At 50.5% G+C, this 19,699-nt stretch overlaps 1 protein-coding gene across 18 annotated transcripts in view; it reads right to left on the bottom strand.

The window, feature by feature from the left end:
- EPHX2 (epoxide hydrolase 2) overlaps positions 1–19,699 on the bottom strand; it is a 102,816-nt gene that overhangs the window by 35,843 nt on the left and 47,274 nt on the right. For 9 of the 18 annotated variants that reach the window (XR_010841656.1, XM_067039947.1, XM_059071606.2 and 6 more), the window contains 5 exons: positions 9,682–9,753; positions 7,710–7,743; positions 6,514–6,616; positions 4,638–4,707; positions 1,855–1,935 (listed from right to left, as the gene is read on the bottom strand). Coding sequence is in view for 11 of the 18 variants with exons in the window: in XM_067039947.1 (XP_066896048.1) it covers positions 1,855–1,935; positions 4,638–4,707; positions 6,514–6,616; positions 7,710–7,743; positions 9,682–9,753 (360 nt within the window). In the remaining 7 variants the exon portion in view is untranslated. Of the gene's footprint in view, positions 60–1,854; positions 1,936–4,637; positions 4,708–6,513; positions 6,617–7,709; positions 7,744–9,681; positions 9,754–15,007; positions 15,119–19,699 lie in introns of those variants that run through there. The other 9 variants (XR_010841660.1, XR_010841659.1, XR_010841657.1 and 6 more) reach the window with 4 other exon arrangements.

The raw sequence follows: 19,699 nt of genomic DNA, 5'->3' as shown, positions 1-19,699 counted from the left end.
TTCTCCATCTGTGTCCAGTGTCCACAATCCTTAATGTGACCCCTTTTCAGGTGGGGGATCTGGAAGAAAACCCCACCCGGAAAAGTAAATGGCAGAAGGCAAGTTCTCTGCTCCCTGTGGGCTGACCCCCTGAAAACTCCGCATGATTTAGGAAAGGAATGACCACTGATCAAGCTCCTACTATGTGCTAGGTGCTCCACATGCACTGCCTTATTTATCTTTTTGTAATATAAATCTATTTATTTATTTTTGGCTGCGTTGAGTCTTCGTTGCTGCACGTGGGCTTCCTCTAGTTGGAGCGAGCGGGGGTTACTCTTCGTTGCAGTGTGCGGCCTTCTCATTGTGGTGGCTTCTCTTGTTGCGGAGCAGGGGCTCTAGGCGCACAGGCTTCAGTCGTTCTGGCACGCGGGCTCAGTAGTTGTGGCTCGCGGGCTCAGTAGTTGTGGCCCGCAGGCTCTAGAGCGCAGGCTCAGTAGTAGTGGTGCACGGGCTTAGTTGCTCTGCGGCATGTGGGATCTTCCTGGACCAGGGCTCAAACCCATGTCCCCTGCATTGGCAGGCGGATTCTTAACCACTGCGCCACCAGGGAAGCCCTGACTTATTTATCTTTGACCATGAACCTTTGGGTAATATGAAGGCTCAGAGAAGTTAGGTAACTGGCCCAAGGCCACACAGGGAGTGGCTGAGCTAAGATTCAAATTCAGGCTGACCCATACTCATCACAACAGACTGTCTCCTTCCAGAACCATTAGGACTCGGCCCGTTCACTACCTGGAAAATGCCAGGTCGAGCTTGGCTCTTGCCCTGTAGCCGTGACGGCATCCCCCTCCCGTGTCGCCTCCCTCCTCCCTGGTGGTCTGCACGCAGGGCTCTTCGGTCTCCCTTTTGGCACCTGAATCCCCAAAGTGGGTCACAGCCCTCCCTTGACTGGCTCCACCCCCCCACCAACGGCGTCCTTGGCAACATCCCCTGAAACACACTCTCTGCACCGCACCGCATGATACTAACAAAGCCACCGCCAAGTGCAGGCGAACGCTCTCAGCAGGCAGCCAGGATACATGAGCGGTCACGGTGACCCCGCCTGCAGGCCTCCCAGTCCCTACCGACCTCCACGCTTTCAGCAGAGCACGCTTCCAAACCACAGGTTTGACACCCATCTCTCCACTTCAACGGTCCCCTCACCCACAGGTCCACACAGCTCAGCCTGGCCCCGTGGGCTCAGGAGAACCTCCCAGCCCCACCCTCTGACCTCTCTCATCCATCCTCACCTCTCAACACCCTGTCTCCTCTTCCGTCCTCTCTCTGCCGGGCAAGGCTCAGGGGTTCCTCAAGGCCAGAGGCCGTGGCCAGCCCCTCTGTGAAGCCCTCGCTCCCAGCTGTACCCTTGTCCACACAAGCCTCCTGCCTGTGGGGTGAACTGCTGGCCATGACCTCCTGCGGGGTGGGCTCTGCACCTTATCCGTCTCTACCTCCCTGGTATCTAGCACTGTCCCAACTCATCTAAGTGCACAGGAAAAGCCCATGAAATGAAAGAATGAGCGAGTGACGAGAGACTGCATCAGTGAAGGGGAAGGGAAGCAGCAGTCTTTTTTTTTTTTTTCTTTTTTCTTTCGGCCACACCGCGTGGCATGTGGGATCTTGGTTCCCTGAAGCATGGAGTCTTAACCACTGGACCACCGGGGAAGTCCAGGAAGGAGCAGTCCTAATCGCTCCTCCCGAAAGGCGACAGTGATGCTGCGGAGGGAGCCCTCGTCAAGCAGGTGGTTCCCCCGAACGTCCCACTCTTCATCCTCTGGGACGCCTGTGCCCTCCTCCCAGAGGCCCTGAGGGCCCCAAGCAGGACCATTGCCTTACCCAGTCCTCCATATGCTTGGACATCTCAGGAACGAGCACTAAGTCCTTCTCCGCAGTGATCATCAGGGCCGGAATCAGGATCTGGGGAGGGATAACGGGAAGGAGAAGCAGCCTCCACGCTCAGGCCCTCCCTCACCCGGGCGAGGAGAAGTTACTTTCGCACTGCGGGGCCTCCTCCACTATTAACTCCCCCGCGGAAGACCCCTCGCAGCACCACTGCGGTCCGGCTTTGTTCCCACCACGTGCTTTGCGTGAAGGAGGCACCAGTATTACTAAAGATCTGAAATGACGGTCTGCGAGATTAGCAAATATGTATCTTGCTCTCTGCCCCTGGTTCCCCGGCACAGAGCTTCCTAACTGATAAGAGCACCTGGAACATCTTTTGTTCCAATGAGGTGACTCTGGCTGGGCTCCTGGATGGGGGCTGGTCACCAGGAAGACAAAGCCATGATTAGACAGTTGGGATTTTCGGCTAGCTCCCCCCCCCCCGCCCCACGTCTGGAAGGGGAAAGGGATGAGGGGCTGGAAATGGAGTTAATAATTGATCGCGTCTACGTGAGGAAGTCTCCATAAACATCCACACAGTCCCAGTAGCAAGGAGTTCGGAGAGCTTCTAGGTTGGTGAAATCCACACCAAAAGGATAACACACCTCATTTCCACGGGGACAGAGGCTCCTGTGCTTGGAACCCTCCCAGACCCCACCCTGTGGATTCCTTCGTCTGGCGGTTCATCTGTGTCCTTTATCACATCCTTTCGTAAACTAGTAAACGTAAGTAGGTGTTTCCCAGAGTTCTGTGAGCCACTCTAGAAAATTAATAGTCCCAAGGAGGAGGTCCTGGGAGCCTCCAATTTATAGCCAATCAGTTGGAAGCACAGGTAACAACCTGCACTTGGGGTTGGCATCTGAAGTGGGGAGCAGCCTTGCGGTACTGAGCCCTTAACCTGGGGGCTCTGACGCCGTCTCCAGGTAGATGGTGGCAGAACTGAGTTAAATTGTAGGCCACCCAGCTGGTGTTGCAGAGGACTGCTTGGTGGCGTGTGGAAAAACCTCCACACCTTTGGTGATAAGAAGTGTCACAAAGAAAGTGCTTCGTGTGAAAAGTAAAGGAGACACACAGGAGGAAAAAACTGGGTTTTTCTCATACGGATGGATTCAGCCACGTATTGACCACACGAGTCCTGTGTGCGTGTGTGTAAGTAAGCACACGCGTGTGGTCCACTCTGTGTGCCTGATATTCCTGACACCAAACAGATGCCACTGGGAGGGAGGAAAGACGCCCTTAGATGGAGATCAATATTGCTTTTCTATGACTTGAACGGACGCTTCACAAGGGCAGCCAGAGTGTGACTGGGCCAGCCACGCTGGGGCCAGTGTGACATTACAGGCAGCAAAGGGACTTCACTTTTTGTCTACTGATACATGGGGCACCGCAAGGTCGAGAGAACCTCCTCTTACTCTGTGTTCTCACGCTACCATGACAATTTCCAAACGGCGTTCACTGTCCCCGGGTAAGGAACGCGCACCGTTTTTTACGTACAACGCAGAACTGTACGCTTCTCACTGCGCCCCGTTCGCCAAGGGGTGAAGACCCCGGGGTGGTTTTGTGGCTGAAACGAATCCTGAGGCTGCTGTGGGGGTGGGATGGACACTCTGGAATGTTCCAGGTGAAAACGTAAAGCGGTGGCGGAGGCAATGGGAGGAGGTGGGAGAGGAGGAAGATCTGGAAGGAAACCGCAGAAGAGGGGATCCCCAAACCTACTGCCATCGGGGTTCACCTCCCCGAAGACCTCAACCTCGTCCCTCATGCTTTGAGAGAGTCTGCCAATGAAACTGCAGTTTTGTCATTTTTGTCCATCACGGATTAGAGTGATGATAGGCTAAAGAGCGTTAATTAAACCACTGCTACGCACTAGGCACTGTTCTAACTCAGCATTTGATGTGTGTCAACGCACTTTATCCTTACACAGCTCCTGCCTGAGGTGGGCACCATTCCTGTCACTTCCGTATTAGCGGCCGCGGAGAACAGAGTGGTTAAGCGCCTTGCCCAAGGTCACACAGAGCACAGGGCACACATCCCAGGCCGACTCTGCCCAGCCTGCTCTGAACCACTGTTTTTATGCTCTACTGCCTCAAGACCTAACCCCGTGAGGTCAGGACCTCGCCTGTGTTGTTTGCACCATTCCTGGCACAGAGAGGGCCGTTCACCTGTGGCTGAATCAAGAAGATGGTCGGGGCTACCGCGTGAGCTGAGGAACGTGAAAATGCAACTTCCCTTAGGTTTTTAATGTTTTGAATGTAAACCAGGGACCGAGCCCATTACTCCCTTTGCAGAGCCAGGGGTTGGGAACCTGTCTTCTGCTTGACAAACAAGGAAACTGAGACTCGGACTGACTCGGTCGAGGTGAGGCAGCCAGAGGTTCAAGGCCCGTCTCTCTGAGAGCACGCAACGCTCCCCTGTGAGCCAGGAGCTTCATCCTCGTTACCTCTGGGAATTAACTGGACCGCCTGCGCCCTGAGCCGGGGCGCCGCCGGGAGACCCAGGCGGTCCAGACCGCTGCTGCGGTCACCTGGCAGACCCCTGTCCCCACCCTGTCCCCACCCTCTGCCGTTCTAGGAGAAGCAGCAGCAAAAGAGGTCCTAAGAGGAAACCCTGCAGTGGAGGCACCTCCCAAAGCAGCCGGCCGGTCTGTCCACCCCTGGCTCTGACCCAGCGGCCTATCAGTTGGGTCCACGGATGCCCGAAGGGTGACTCGTCGGGGAGGAGAACAGCGCCAAACTCACCTTCCTTCCCAAGCCTTTGCAGCCCCACTGCCAGTTCCTTTCCATGTTTCGGTACCAGTTTAGAGGCCCCCTGGGAGGGGCGGACGAGGGAATAAAAAGAGGGCCGCTTTTAGTAGATGCTTGTGCTACAGACCCCACCAGCAACCCGCTCAGCATAGAGCCAGGAAGGGCAAAGGCTCCTGCGGGGGGAAGAGAACAGAGCCCAGGACTCACACCCCGGTGCCCTGCGTGCCTGCAGGGCTTTTATTGAGCATGGCCTGGTGCAGGCGCAGTGCTGGGCTGAGGGCGGATGTTCTCTGAAGTGGGCATCCGGGGACACACAGAAGTCAGCCCTACGGCACTCTCCATTTTCTCCCGGGACCGTCTGGGAAGACGGGGGGCAGCTTGGTTTACTGCCCTCACCAGCCAGGGCCGCTCCCCTGTCCCAGGGAGCCCACAGAAAAGGGCCGCCGGGAGGTGCTTCCTCCTAATGTGACATCAGGAAGTGATGCCGAGGTGTCTCCTCCGGACAGGTAGGGTGGCTCCAGGGCAGCACCTGGAGCCCCCTCCCGATCCTCAGGTATGGAATGGGTTGGTGCTGTCCGGCCCTTGAGGCTTCCGGTGAAAGGGAGGGCCCGGAAAGACCTTGGACAAACCACGTGCCCTTTGGGGACTTCTAATTTTCCCTCCCGTGCAAGGAGGGGTCGGATCGGATTGCCCTATTACGTTCCCTCCCAGAGAACCTCTGTCCCCCTGTCTGGGACTCTTCAATTGTCACCCACTTCGGGGCGGGGTGGGGGAAAGAAAGGAGACGCTTAGGGAAGGGTTGCAATTGTGATACTGGAGACACTGGGGTCTAAAGGCCACCACGGGTGTTCACGGCCAAGGTCGCCACACTGTGAACTTGTGGGCTGGGCTGACGGAGGCGGTCCTGCCGTTGGGCTCCTTCTACGCCCCTGGGTCTGAGTGAAGGATGGGGGCGTGAGGAGAGAGGAGGAGGGTGGAAACGCCGTGACCTGCAATGCAGCGCCCTTGAAGGACTCGCGAGCTTCGAAGATTTGCAATATCCAAATACTTGAAGGGACATGCAGAAAATGGGCTGCTAAGAGGGATTCTCAGTGCCTTCAGGGCGGGGCCCTGAGCCGCAGCATAAAAACAGACCTGAGAAAAAGGAACGAAGTCTGGCAGAGACTACGACACGGGCGAACCAGAGTGAAAGGAGCCACGCACGAGGGACCACACGGCGTACGATTCCGTTTGCGTGAAACATCCAGAACACGCAGCTCCAGGGGGACGGAGAGCAGATGAGTGGGTGATCAGAACTGGGGGCCCAGGGGAAGTGGGGGTGACCACGAAAGGGGACAGAGCTGCTTTTTGGGAGATGAAAACACTTTAAAACGGATCGTGGAGATCCATAAAATGTATCGTGACAGCGCAGCTCCATGAAATGACTAAAAACCATTGAACTGTACACGCTCAGAGGCTGAATTCTATGGTATGCGAGTTAGAGCTCAGTAAAGCTGAGCCTATAACCACCGCCCCCCCCCACCGAATATGTATGCAGTTTTTGAGGTTATGTGGGGTTTTGTGTTTTTCTGAAGTAAGAACTCAGAGCTGTCATCTGATCCTCACAGAGGCCACCACCAAAAAAAAGTTAAAAACATCTGCTCTGAAGGGGCCCCTAAGCATAAGGGAGAACAAGCTGAACTCTCCAAACTAGAGCAGGCTGAGCATCGTCAGATAGTGAGCCTCCCGGCACTGGAGGCATTCAAGCAGAGGCTGGCCAGGCTTTCACTGGGACTGAGCTGGCACTGGGCCTCACCCTGCACTGCAAGAGCAGAAGAGCCCCTGTCTGCCCACCTCCTCTTTCCTGTGTTCGGGGTGCTGTTCTCTTTACCTGAAGCCAGACTTCTTGAACTGCTGAACATAGAACTGGATGTCCTCCTCGGTGACCATCTTGCTGAGGCTGGGCTCCTCTGGGGCACTCACAAAGAGTCCTCCTACAAAAAGCCACTTGTCTCCTCTCCCACCCTCTGCGTCAGGTGTCCAAGTTCCAACACCTCTGAGACCCTTCACCACCTCTCCTTCTTTTATGACTGCTCTCTGTCTCCCCAGACGACTTGGGCTCCCGGAGGGCAATGACTCTGACTCGTGGTTTTGGATACCTGCCCCTGCCTCACACCAAGTGTGTGTTCAAAGCTTTTGAGGAATGAAGGACTGAACGATTGACTACATGAATAAGTAAAGAGGTGGAAGGAGGGGAGGGAGAGGTGTTCCTGACCAGTGAGAGGAGTATGGTCTTTAGGCTTGGAGGAGTTTAACCCCAGCCTGGCCACTCTGGACATATTGTGTAACTCTTCTGAGACCCATTTTCCTCATCTGTAGAATAGAGATGATAGTGAGAGTTTTTACGGATGTCACGAGAGATATAAACAATATTACTAAAGGGGGCTAACCAGTGTCTGGTGCACACAGTAGGTGCTCAAACAAGCGATGGCAATCATCATTATGAATAAAAATACAAGGGAATGATGGCAAAGTCACAGGCTTGGGGTCAAACAAGGTTCTGTGGGAACAATGCCAGATCCAGGAGTCAAGGGGATAAGTGCCAGTCTGCTCCCGGCTCTGGCTCTTCACTTATATCCAGACTGGGAAGGGAGAACAGGGTCTGTCTTCACGGGATGGAACCGAGCCTGATGGAGGGGAGGCCAGGGCACTAAGAAAGAAGAGACCTGGCTGGTGGTCTGGCCTGATTTCTGCTCTGCCTGCACCAGGTGACCCTGCAGAGCTCACTTCCTCTCCTGGGTCTCTGTCCTAATCAGTAGAGGGTGGCTCTGCCCTGAAGAGCTCTGAGAGTCCTCCAGGCTCTTACTGTTTAAGTTCTTGAATCCAAAACTTCATGGGGGAGAGGAAGCCAAGGCTGTGTGGTCAGCCCAGGGTTCGGGCGAGTGGGATTCACCAGCGGGGACCTATGTTAAGCAAGGCAGGGCTTTACTAGTTCAGGGCTGGCAGGTGGAGAAACACTCATTTAACGTTTGGCTGGTTCCCGTCATGGCCCTCCTGTCTCCATTCCCTCCTGAGAATGTCTCTTACCCATTTCACGGACTCTGTTCGTGGTGAGAAAAGTCTGGAGGGAGAAAAAAAGTTAGAAGGGATGTCATGGGTCAAGCGAAGGAAATATGTAGGGACATCTAAACATCTAAACACCCTACAAGTGCCAGCAGACTATACAAACACACTAAATGCCCAAGAGAGCTAGGCGGGTCCTGAGTGGTCACAGCAGAGGCAGCTCACAACCAAGCTCCAAGGCCAAGGCTGCTCCTGGGTGCTTGCGGGTCTTGGGAATGTAAGGACTTGGGTGTATCAACCAGTGGGAACAAGAGATGAGACCTCAGGTCACATGCGAAGGTGAAAATGAGATCCTCCCCACCCCTCCACGGTGAATCCAGTCAATCGGGGGTCCTCAGTTAAAGGGTGGACTAGAGAAAACCCACCCACCATGACAGAGAGACGTCGAAGGAGTTGGTCCATTCCGTTTGGTACTAAGAGGAAACAAAAGAAAGCTCCCCTAGGAGTTCATAGCCACAAGCCTGCCTTCACACGTGTTTCTGTTTGAATCCACACTACGAGATCTGGAAACCCCCACTAAGTGAAGTAAACAACAACAGCAAAAGTGAGCTTGGGCTGGTAATGCCACCAGAAGGCCTGGCAGGAGAAGCAAATGCTAAACCACCCAGGAGGGCCATTTCCTCTATCTCAGCTGAAGCAGGTTGGAGCAGAGTAAGTGCTGCTGAAGATGAGCTCAGAAACCCAAATTACAGAGCTTCTCTCCCTACCCTGCCCCACGCCCTACACACATACACTACAGCTCCATTGCAGGAGACAGCAAACATAGAGCAAACAGTAAAACAGGACTCTCCAGGAGTACCAAATAACAGAAGTTGCATAGAGAGAGAGAATGAAAAATGAGTATGCTTAAAATGATTAAAGACAAAAGAAGGAACTGAACAACAAGAATAGAACAAGACTCTATTGAAAGAGATCAGAACGCTTTGAAAAAGAACCAAATGCAACTTTCAAAATTAAAGATGGGCTGAACTGCAGATCAGACATGACTAAAAGACAAATAATACACCAGAAGGTAGACCTGAGATCAATTGCTTACAAGCAATGACAGAAGCTTCTAGAAGAAAATAATTGTCAACTCAGAATGCTATACTCAGATAACTGTTCTTTGGGATTGTAAGCAAAATAAAGATATTTTCAGGCCAAAAGATTATGAGTTTACTGCTAACAGACTCTTACTGAGAAAACTACAAAAGAAGGTACTTCAGGAAGAAAGAAATTTGAACTTAGTATAAAAGAGTGAGGTGCCGGGCTTCCCTGGTGGCTCAGTGGTTGAGAGTCCGCCTGCCGATGCAGGGGACGTGGGTTCGTGCCCCAGTCCGGGAAGATCCCACATGCCGTGGAACGGCTGGGCCCGTGAGCCACGGCCGCTGATCCTGCGCGTCCGGAGCCTGTGCTCCGCAACGGGAGAGGCCACAACAGTGAGAGGCCCGCATACAGAAAAAAAAAAAAAAAACCACTGGCAAAAATCAGGCCAGCTAAGTAGGCACTGACCAGATACAGCAACAGTGACTCCTAACACGTAAGACAGGAGGGTGGGGTTACCGCATTGAAGCATTCTAGGCTCCTGTGGTTGTTCAAGAAAAGGGTTAGAAGCATCAATTAATTCTGCACTTTGATAAGCAATTATCCATATGAAAATGGTAATGGTAATAACAGCAGAATTTCTACCATTATAATCCTGCTTTGATCTGGGTTTCAAAGCCCTACTGGTGTGTGACAGTGAGGACAGGACCTTTCCCCATTAGTGAAGGGACCAGTGGAGTGAGGACCCTAGCTGCCCTAACTACAGAAGTCAAAGGAAAGAAGGCGAGTAGCTTATTCCCAGACCCTGATATCCCCTATCCCCCCCATCCTCCCAGCGAAGCCATCTGGGGACCTGCACCCCCGCAGCTCCTCCTTGCTGCTTACCCCCCACCCTGCCTCCCACACCCCTCACCTCATCACTTGCTCTGAAGAAGCTTCTGAAAGTCCGATTCAGGTTCTGTTCCAGTTCAACCTCTGCCACTCCCTAGAACAACCAAGAAAGCAACATGAAGGACTCAGCAGAGATCTTGGAAACTGATCTGACCCAAAGCCAGAAGCTCCCAACCTCTGTCCCATCCAGCCCAAGTTTCATTAGAAGTGAAACACGTTTTTTTTTTTAAAAAAAGGTTTGGGCCTTCCCTGATGGCTCAGTGGTTTGTGCTCCGGTCCGGGAGGATCCCACGTGCCACGGAGCGGCTGGGCCCGTGAGCCATGGCTGTTGAGACTGCGCGTCCAGAGCCTGTGCTCTGCAACGGGAGAGGCCACAGCAGTGAGAGGCCCGCGTACCGCAAAAAAAAAAAGGTTTGAATAAAATATGAGATGCTCACAGTGGTCCCCTCCACCCCACCCCACACCGGGGAGGTGGGTTTATGGCTGCTGCTTTCTTTTCTGTTTATCTAAATCCATACAGTGGGAATGTATTACTTATAATAATCACTTTATTATTATACGCTGGGGACCCTATAACAGTAAAAGTATATGGTGGTCCATTCTGGCTGCTATAACACAATACCATAGATCGGGTGGCTTATAAACTCAGACATTTATCTCACAGTTCTGTAGGCTGGGCAGTCCAAGATCAAGGCATCAGCAGACTCAGTATCTAGTGACAGATTGTTTCTTGGTTCATAGATGGTCATCTTCTCACTGTGTCCTCACATGGAGGAAAGCACAAGAGAGCTCTCTGGAGTTTCCTCCAAAAGGCACTAATCCCATTCATGAGGGCTCTACCCTCAAGACCTAATCACCTCCTCGAGGGCCCACCTCCTTATACCATCACATCAGGGTTAGGATTTCAACACACGAATTTGGGGGGCTCACAAACACTCAGTCTAGAGCACAGTGCTGGCCTACTTTCTTCTCCTCCTTTCCAACTGTTCACCTGAACCAGCTAAACTGAGTTGCAGGGTGTTTCCTGAATGGGCGCCCTACTTTCTCAGCTCCGTGGTTTAACATATTGTAACTTCCACTGAGAGCACCTACTTGCCTCAGCTTGGCCTTCAAGAAGCCTTCAACACCTGTGCCAGACACTGCCTTCTCCGTGAAGCCCTCCCCTCCCCCATCACAAGAAAACAGCTCTGCTCTTCCTGGATCTCACAGAGCCTTTCATGTCCTCTCCGTGGTCCACCCCGAGAGCAGGCAAGCTCCTACTCATCTTCTTCCCCAGGGCACCTGTGACCGGTCCCGGATGGAGCAGAGGCTGAATGTATGTCCGCTCCTTTCCTCCGAGTAATGTTCCCGCAGAGAAGGGTCCTGTAAGCCGGGTCAGCAAAGCGTTCTGGTGGCTGGCGGCCCTCAGACCCCGCAACACTTTCGGAGGTCCTGCTACCCTGCACTCATTTGTTCTGCATATGGTACGTCACGAGAGCTCTGGATCTACGAGACAGCAGCACTGCAGGCAAGGAAACATTTATCATCAAGCAGTGCTGGATCTGCAGTTCGAGATTTTCTGAAGAAAGCAATGCTGGCATGTTAATTACAATCCCCTCACACGTGTAAGATTCCATTATGACGGAGAATCAGTCGTGGCCTTCAGTTACGTGATGAATGTCGAGGCGAGAAATAGCCATGGAAGGCAGTACATTTTACACGCTCAATAAACGCCCTGCAGGTTGCCACGGGTCATCATTCTTATTCATTGAGAGCGGTCCCTAGCTGCTGTTCATGAGCTTGTGATGTGTCTCGGTGTGTGGAGGAATCTCCATGAGTCCAGAGGTCTGGACTCGCTGCAGAGCTCAGATACTACTTAAAAGAGCAAATGAATGTCTAAAGGGTCAATAAAAAATCAAAGCGAGCCCAAAGGTAAATAAGTCTCTCCACCCACGTGAAAGCGTGTCAGATCGACAGGGATGAAGAGGACAAAGGTGAGGGCCAGAAAGGGGAGAAGATAAGAGCATTTGTACTCTGCTTGTGTGCCCTGCTGATACCATCGGACGCTCTGTAATTCATAAAAGGTGATACCCTATTTTTAAGTCCCACAGACCAATGACAAGCCTCCCACCAGTCCAGCTGGATAGGGCTCCTCCCTTTCTGCTCCTGATCACAGGAATTAAAGGATGAACTTTGGAGTCCAACAAACAAGGCTGCAAGCCCCACTACTACTACTTATTAACTGGGCAACTTAATCTTCCAGAGCCTCAGTTTCCTCATCTATAAAATGGGAGTTTTGTAAGGATGATAGGAGATAATGCCTGTTTCTGACCATGCCCGGTAGATACATAGGAGGGAGGCCAATAAATGGTGATTATTGTTATTATTATTATCTCCATCGTTACAGTTATCTAGTTACATGAGAATTGTCTATTTTTGCATCTGGTCCCCTCACAAGCCTGTGAATTTCTTAGTGACACACACTGTATCTTACTCATATTTTCATTCCCACTGTGATAGCACGGTAATAGCAGGTACCCAACACAGGCTAGAAGGTTGGGAAGAAGAGAGGGGAAAAAAGGAAAGAATGTGAGATAAAGACTTTGGTGGGGGTGACTTCTAAATTATCATGTGGATTGTGGCTTCTATTTTCTTGCCCTCCATTGCAAGCTCACATTCATCAAAGAGGGTGTGAAATAAAATCCATATTTTATGGCAGGACAAGAAAAATTTAAACATAAAAAAATTTTTCTCTGCCCTTTGGCCTCCTTTCTCCCCTCTACTGTGCACTGTGTATCTACATTATGCATCAACCAAACCTCCCCCATCAGTAGAAATACCTGCTCAACCATAAAGAGCAATATTCTCCCAGCATCAACAAGACAACTCCATAAAAGATAACACTCCTTCCTGATGTTGTAAGGGGCCACGATGAGCCATGACCCACTACTTGCTAGATTGTGTAAACTGTCAACAATACATCATTTAATACACAGCCCTCTGTCTCAAAACATGTAACTGTGTTTTGACCTCGAACAGGCAGAACAGCTCTCAGAACTTTCTGAGAGGCTGTCCCCGGGTTATAGTCCTCAATTCGGCTTGAACAAAATTTTCCATTTCTGTCTTAGATCGACGGATTAATTTTTTCGTCGCAAAGGTAATTCACCTCCAGCTTGAGGTGGAGGGGAGCAGTAAACCTACAGAACTCTGCTTAATATTGTGGCAGCCTGGATGGGAGGGGAGTTTGGGGGAGAATAGATACATGTCTATGTATGGCTGAGTCGCTTTTCTGTGCACCTGGAACTATCACAACATTGTTAATCGGCTATATGACAATATAAAATAAAAAGTTAAAAAAAAAATGAACGAATCTGCTCTACTACTACCCCAAAGCTATCACCTGGGCAGGCAACTGAAGACAGCTCTAGGTTCTAAGGAACAACTCCTAGAACAAAGCCTTTGGAATTCCATGAATCCTGCAGCTTTGTCTCAGAAGACTCTGGGGCTGTTTAAGGAGAAAGACTTCCTAAGAGTCAACATAGAGCTCATGAAAGACTTGATGTATAAGAAACTAACCTTGGGGCTTCCCTGGTGGCGCAGTGGTTAAGAATCCGCCTGCCAATGCAGGGGGGCACGGGTTCGAGCCCTGGTCTGGGAAGATCCCACATGCCGTGGAGCAACTAAGCCCGTGCGCCACAACTACTGACCCTGTGTTCTAGAGCCCGCGAGCCACAACTGCTGAGCCCGTGCACCACAACTACTGGAGCTCGTGAGCCTAGAACCCGTGCTCTGAAACAAGAGAAGCCACCACAGTGAGAAGCCTGTGCACTGCAACGAAGACCCAATGCAGCCAAAAATAAATAAATAAATAAATAAGAAACCGACCTTGGAGAATTCGCCAGAATCTCTTGGCCTCATTTACTAAAACCAGCCACCTCTTCTCTACTCCTCTATTTTAAACTTGAAATCACAGAAACTTATAGCTAGGAGGAAACTTCTAATTCTCTTTTCCTTTGTTTCTAAGGCTTCCAGATCAATCTCTATAGCTTCGTCCTGACTCCAACTCCAATATTTCCAAGTGTCTGATAAACAGGTCCACGTGGATATCTTACCGCACTCCTCAATGTGATCATTAAAATTAACTTTAAAAATTAATAAAGGAGGGCTTCCCTGGTGGCGCAGTGGTGGAGAGTCCGCCTGCCGATGCAGGGGACGCGGGTTCATGCCCCGGTCTGGGAAGATCCCACGTGCTGCAGAGCGGCTGGGCCCATGAGCCATGGCCGCTGCGCCTGCGCGTCCGGAGCCTGTGCTCCACAATGGGAGAGGCCACAACAGTGAGAGGTCCGCGTACCACAAAAACAAACAAACAAACAAACAAAAATTAATAAAGGAAATGCAGTGTTTGATGAAACACATTTTTGCATTCAGACTTCAAAGTCACACCCCACCACAGTGGGTTGAACGGTGGACCCCCAAGAAGATATGTCCAAGACTGAATGCCCAGTACCTGTGAATGTGACCTTATTTGAAAATAGGGTCCTTGTGATGTAATTGAGTTTGGCTCTCCAGATGAGGAGTGAACCTACAAATCAAGGAGGGTCAAGGGTTTCCGGCAACCACCAAAGCTAGGAGAGATGCATGGAGTGGGGTGGGTGCCTCCCTCTGAGACCCTGGAAGGAACCAAACTGGCTAACACCCTGATTTCAGGTTTTTTTATATGTCTGTTGTTTTAAGAGTTCGCATCTGTTACAGCAGCCCTAGGAAAATAACCCACCACCTCAAGAAGTCTCTTGATTTGAGCGGCGGGTGAGGAGGGAAAGGGATAAGGCTCTACATAAGCTCCGGGTTCAGCGCGGTCAGGCACCCACCTAGCAGCCGGGTGACAGGTGTGCTGACACAGGTCGGGGATCCGGAGGTTCCCAGGATCCCCAAAACCCGAACTTCTCTTCACCCTCCACCTCAGTTTACTCTCCACGTCCATCTTCAGCTCACTGTCAGAGGAGCCCCAGAAAGAACTTAGAAGAAGACCAAGTTCTGCCCAGACTTCTCTCCCAGAGCGCTGGCAGGGGTGGTGTTCTCCGTTAGTCACCTCATCCGCCGGGGAGGTTCCTGCAGCTGGCACCTCTGTTCTTTCCAAGATGTAGAATAGGTGTGCTGCAGAAGGGACACTTCATTGGGTCCATTGTTCCATTGCTAAGACAGTGGACGCGGCCACTTAAATAACAGCTCAGCATGAGCTGGGGCAGCATCCGGCCCTCGATGGTTCACGGCCCGAGATGCTTCTCTGAGGGAAGGCGGAGGATCCCTTCAATCAGTGGGCTGGGGACAGCCACTCCACTTCCTAACCTGTCTACCTTGATAACACTTACTTGAATTCCTCTGATACTCTGGGGCAGAGTTCTCTCAAAACAGGTCAGAAAACATGGCTGCGGTGGTTATCCCCGGGGTTAAAGATGCCAGTGGACGGAGTCATCTGAAATCTGGGCAAAAAGAGGAAACTGTTTTCTACTCTGCAGTTTGGCCAGGCAGATGAGAGGGCCTCGGAGGGGCTGGGTGAAGCCACCTTCCCCGTGTGGACTCTTTTGTTCTTCACGACAGCTCTGAGTTGGAAGGTCATCTCATGGACAAAGAGCCTCGGGTAGACACGTGACCTCGCTGCAGGCCAGGAGGAGTAGAAACGGCCAAGCTGGAAATGAGAGCTCTGGACTTTAAAGCCCTCACTATCTGGTTCTTTTCACTATAACAGAATACTACCCACTTGAGAAAACAAAAATAAAATGCCAAGAGTTTCTGCCACGGAAGGCACCCAAACTAAAACCGTTGTAGTTAAAGACTGGTGAATAAGGTAGCACGTGGTGACAGTTTCTTTTAAAATGTATTATTCAGCTGTGAAAACCAATCAGACTGATGTCCCTCAATAGAAGATTGGGTAAATAAATCAGGGTCCATCCGTATTATGAAGCACCAAGCAGCCGTTAAAAAGAATGAGGTAAATCTACATGTACTGACGGGAAAATCTGTCCAAGATCTAGTAAATGAAAACGCATACGATTCCACTTGTATTTTAAAAATACACACACACATACACACACACTCATACACTCATGTACAGACACACTTAAAAGCATATTTTTAAAACGTCTGGGAAATACTCATCAAACTATTCCTAGTAGCTAGTTCTACAGGAGTGAAGGGGGAATTTGACTTTTTATTTTACACAATTCAGTGTGTTTTTTTTTTTTTTTAAGTAGCAAGCATGAATTACCTAAAAAATAAATGATGTTAAGAAACCACCAGCTGGGCTTCCCTGGTGGCGCAGTGGTTGAGAATCCGCCTGCCGATGCAGGAGACACGGGTTCGTGCCCTGGTCCGGGAAGATCCCACATGCCGCGGAGCAACTAAGCCCGTGAGCCATGGCCGCTAGGCCTGCGCGTCCGGAGCCTGTGCTCCGCAACGGGAGAGGCCACAACAGTGAAAGGCCCGTGTACCGCAAAAAAAAAAAAAAAAAAAAAAGAAACCACCAGCTGTCTCTGTAGCTGGAGGAGGAGTTACTGTGTTCTAGGGGTTAAGGAAGACTTAACACTGTGAGAGAGAAGAAAATGACTTGTGGATGTCGAGGTAGCTTCCACCTCTCTTAACTGCCATCTGTAATTTACTTTCCCCACGTTTTCTCTCTATCCCCTCGTTTCTCAGCTGGTTAAATACTTAAAAGTGAATTTTGGTGCTTGAAACCTGCTTATAGTTCCGGTTAAACACACACAGACACACACACACACCCATGTACACCATACAATCTTTCCCAAAGAAATAAAAATACAAATACACTGCTACAGAAAAGTAAAGAGGAACCAGTGTCAGGGGTGGGAGAGGGCAGGGTTAATAGGATACACTAGACATGTGCCGATTTGGGGGGCAAAGGGGCTCTGAGATGTCCCCAGGCTAAGCAAGGACGTTAAGAATCCTAAGATTTAAAAAATGGAGCAGGTGGTGCCGAAATTATCCAGCAGATTCTATTTGTCTTTGCTGCCCAGAGCTGCCTCCTCTTCCCTTTCTTACTCCACAAATGCAAAGGCCATGATCCCTTCTCTGAGAAGAAAAACACAGCTTTTGATCTGAGTTTCCACCAGACTCGGCGAATTCACAGGACAGGACAGTAAACGTTGGCCAAGAGTTCAAAGAGCTCAAGGAGCTGGATCTTAACCTGGAGCTTGTCTAAGCCGCACCTTGAGGCGCTCAGCAAACTTGAGCAAGAGGTGGAAGGGCTGGGGGCGGGAGTCTGGACCCCTGAGTGCTGCTCCTGGATGCGGCCTCCAGGCTGGAGAGAGGTGGGGATGGCGGGGTGGGGAGGGAGGAGGGGCGGGTGGGGGGAGGGAGGGGTTTCCCAGTGTCCATCCCTGAATCAAAGAGTTGCTCTATGTTATGTTTTATTCATTAGCTTGAATTCAGCTTACGTTTAAAGCTATCATCCATGTGAAAACCATCCAACTAGACCATCTTTTTTCTTTTTTCTTTTTTTTTTTTGCGGTACGCGGGCCTCTCACTGTTGTGGCCTCTCCCGCTGCGGAGCACAGGCTCCGGATGCGCAGGCTCAGCGACCATGGCTCACGGGCCCAGCCGCTCCGCAGCACGGGGGATCCTCCCGGACCGGGGCACGAACCCGCGGCCCCTGCATCGGCAGACGGACTCTCAACCACTGCGCCACCAGGGAAGCCCCTAGACCATCCTTTTTCTGATGAGGAAATTGAGGGCCATAGATAGGAAGGGACTGGGCCAGTCCGTTTCCTCACCAAGAGGGAGCTGACAGGCTGGCGGGACCGCCCCTGCTCCCACCATGGTTTCTCCTTAAGACCCTTGGTGCCCATCCGGAAAAGCCCCAGTTGCTGGATTCACCCAACCGCTTCCTGGGAGCCTTTTGGTGGCCAGATCACTCATTTGAATATCAAACATTTCCCCGCCAAGAGGCTTTGTTCTAAGGACAAAACCACCCGCCAACAGCTACCACAGACCAATAAAGGTACCGATTTTTCCACAAAGACTGTAACAACCCCTGAAATGAAAATCCTTGCTCTACTAGGGCTGCAATTAAGTAAGCGTCTTTCCCCTGAGGTCCCTCCTTCCATCAAGACCTTGAGCTTATCCTGGTTTGCTCCTCCCCTCTCTGCTTCGATGCACAGAGCACACAAAGAAAGTCCAAACTCCCTCCAAAGTGTGGCTTAAGAGGAGGTGTGTGGGCTTTGAAGTCAAACAAGGCGAGGTCAACATCCTGACCCAGTCACGTACCTGATCTCAGGCGAGTGAGTGAGGCTCCCAGAGCCTCGGCTTGCTCAGCTGAAAAGATGGGAAAGAACGCCACATACTGTTGGGAACAGAACCACCTGGCCCAACAGGCACCCCAAAAGTGGTAGTTGCAACCCAAGTGTCCATCAAGGGGAGAATGGATGAACTAAAACCTCACCCAATGGGATATTATTCAGCCTTAAAAAAAAAAAAAAAAAGGAAATTGATACATGCTCCAACACGGATGGATCTGAGGACATCCTGCTAAATGAAATAAGCCAGACACAAAAGAGCAAATACTATATGATTCCACTTACATGAGGTACCTGCAGTAGTCGGATTCATAGAGACAGAAAGTAGGTGGGTGGTTGCCAGGGGCTGAGGGAGGGGAGGATGGGGAGTTAGTGTTTCATGAATAGAGTTTCAGCTCTGAAGGATGAAAAGAGTTCTAGAGATGGATGGGGTGATGGCTGGATAGCAATGTGAATGTACTCAATGCCACTGAACTGTACACTTAAAAATGGCTAAGATGGTACGTTTTGTGTTATGTGTATTTTACCATAATTTAAAAAATAATAAAGAAAAATAATTTAATGAGCTGAATTCTGTTGATAAATACCCTAAATGTAGTTTGATCACAGATAATACATAGTGAAACTACTACTTCTCTTTTTCTATCTCCTATAACTAATACAGCCTAAAAAAAGTAAAAAGCAGTAATTCTCAAAGTATATAGTCTGGACACCTTTGGGGAGCCCTGAGGCCCTTTCAGGGAATCCATGACAAAAAACTTTTGTAACAATACTAACATGTTATGTATCCTCTTTATCCTCATAAGCATACAGTGGAGTTTTCCAGAGGCTCCAATAACACGTCACATCCCCACAGACTGAATGCAGAAGCAGATAGGAGAATCCATCTGTCTCTATTAAACCAGACATAAAACAGGTTCGAAAAATGTAAAACTATGCTATAATTCTCACTAAATTTTTAGGGAAAATAAAGATTTAAAAAAAAATAAAAAGATGTTATTTATATCAACATGGGCACATTATCCTTTTTAAACAAATTGACAGTTTTAAATTTCAATATCTAGTATGGTAAATACCAGTAGATATAACCCACATGAACTAAAGCTCTTTGAGGTCCCTAATAACTTGTAAGAGTGCAGAGGGGGCCTGGGATCAGAAAATCAGAGAATCACTGTAAAAAGGGAAACTTAGCGAGATAGTCAATGCCCTGCGCGCGATCCCCTCCAGCCACTCCTGACTGGAGCCGGCTGCCCAGAGGTCTCTAATTCACTGAGAAGGACGGCTGCCCCCCCATCGCTACCTGGGAAGTGGCTGGATTACCCCCCTCCTTGGGGCTATGGTCCTCGTTCTCAAAGGTGTGGCTCCAGGATCTTACCAAAGAAATGTGAATCCTTTGGCCCCAACAAAAACCTACTGGATCTGAACTCTGGAGGTGGTGTCCAGGGATCGATGTCATAACTAGCCTTCCAGGTGATTCTGAAACACACTGACATTTGAGGATCATCAGACCAGACAGTCACAGACATTGATTGAGAATCACAGAAGACAGCTGTCAGAGCTGGGAGGCTATGCGCACGGGGGTCACCTGGGGGACCTGGTTAAAAACGCATATTCTCATTGGGCAGATCACAGAGGGGGCCGGTGAGTTTGCATTTCTAGCAAACTCCCAGGTGACACTGATGCAGCTGCCCGCCCCCTCCCCGACTCCTCACCTCACCTGAAAGCCCAGCACCATCCAGTTCAGCACCTCTT

The sequence above is a fragment of the Kogia breviceps genome, chromosome 8 (genome assembly GCF_026419965.1).
Source record: "Kogia breviceps isolate mKogBre1 chromosome 8, mKogBre1 haplotype 1, whole genome shotgun sequence".
In the NCBI taxonomy this organism is placed as follows: Eukaryota; Metazoa; Chordata; class Mammalia; order Artiodactyla; family Physeteridae; genus Kogia; species Kogia breviceps.
Note: the sequence above shows the minus strand (reverse complement) of the source record. Positions and strands in the feature narration are given on the sequence as shown.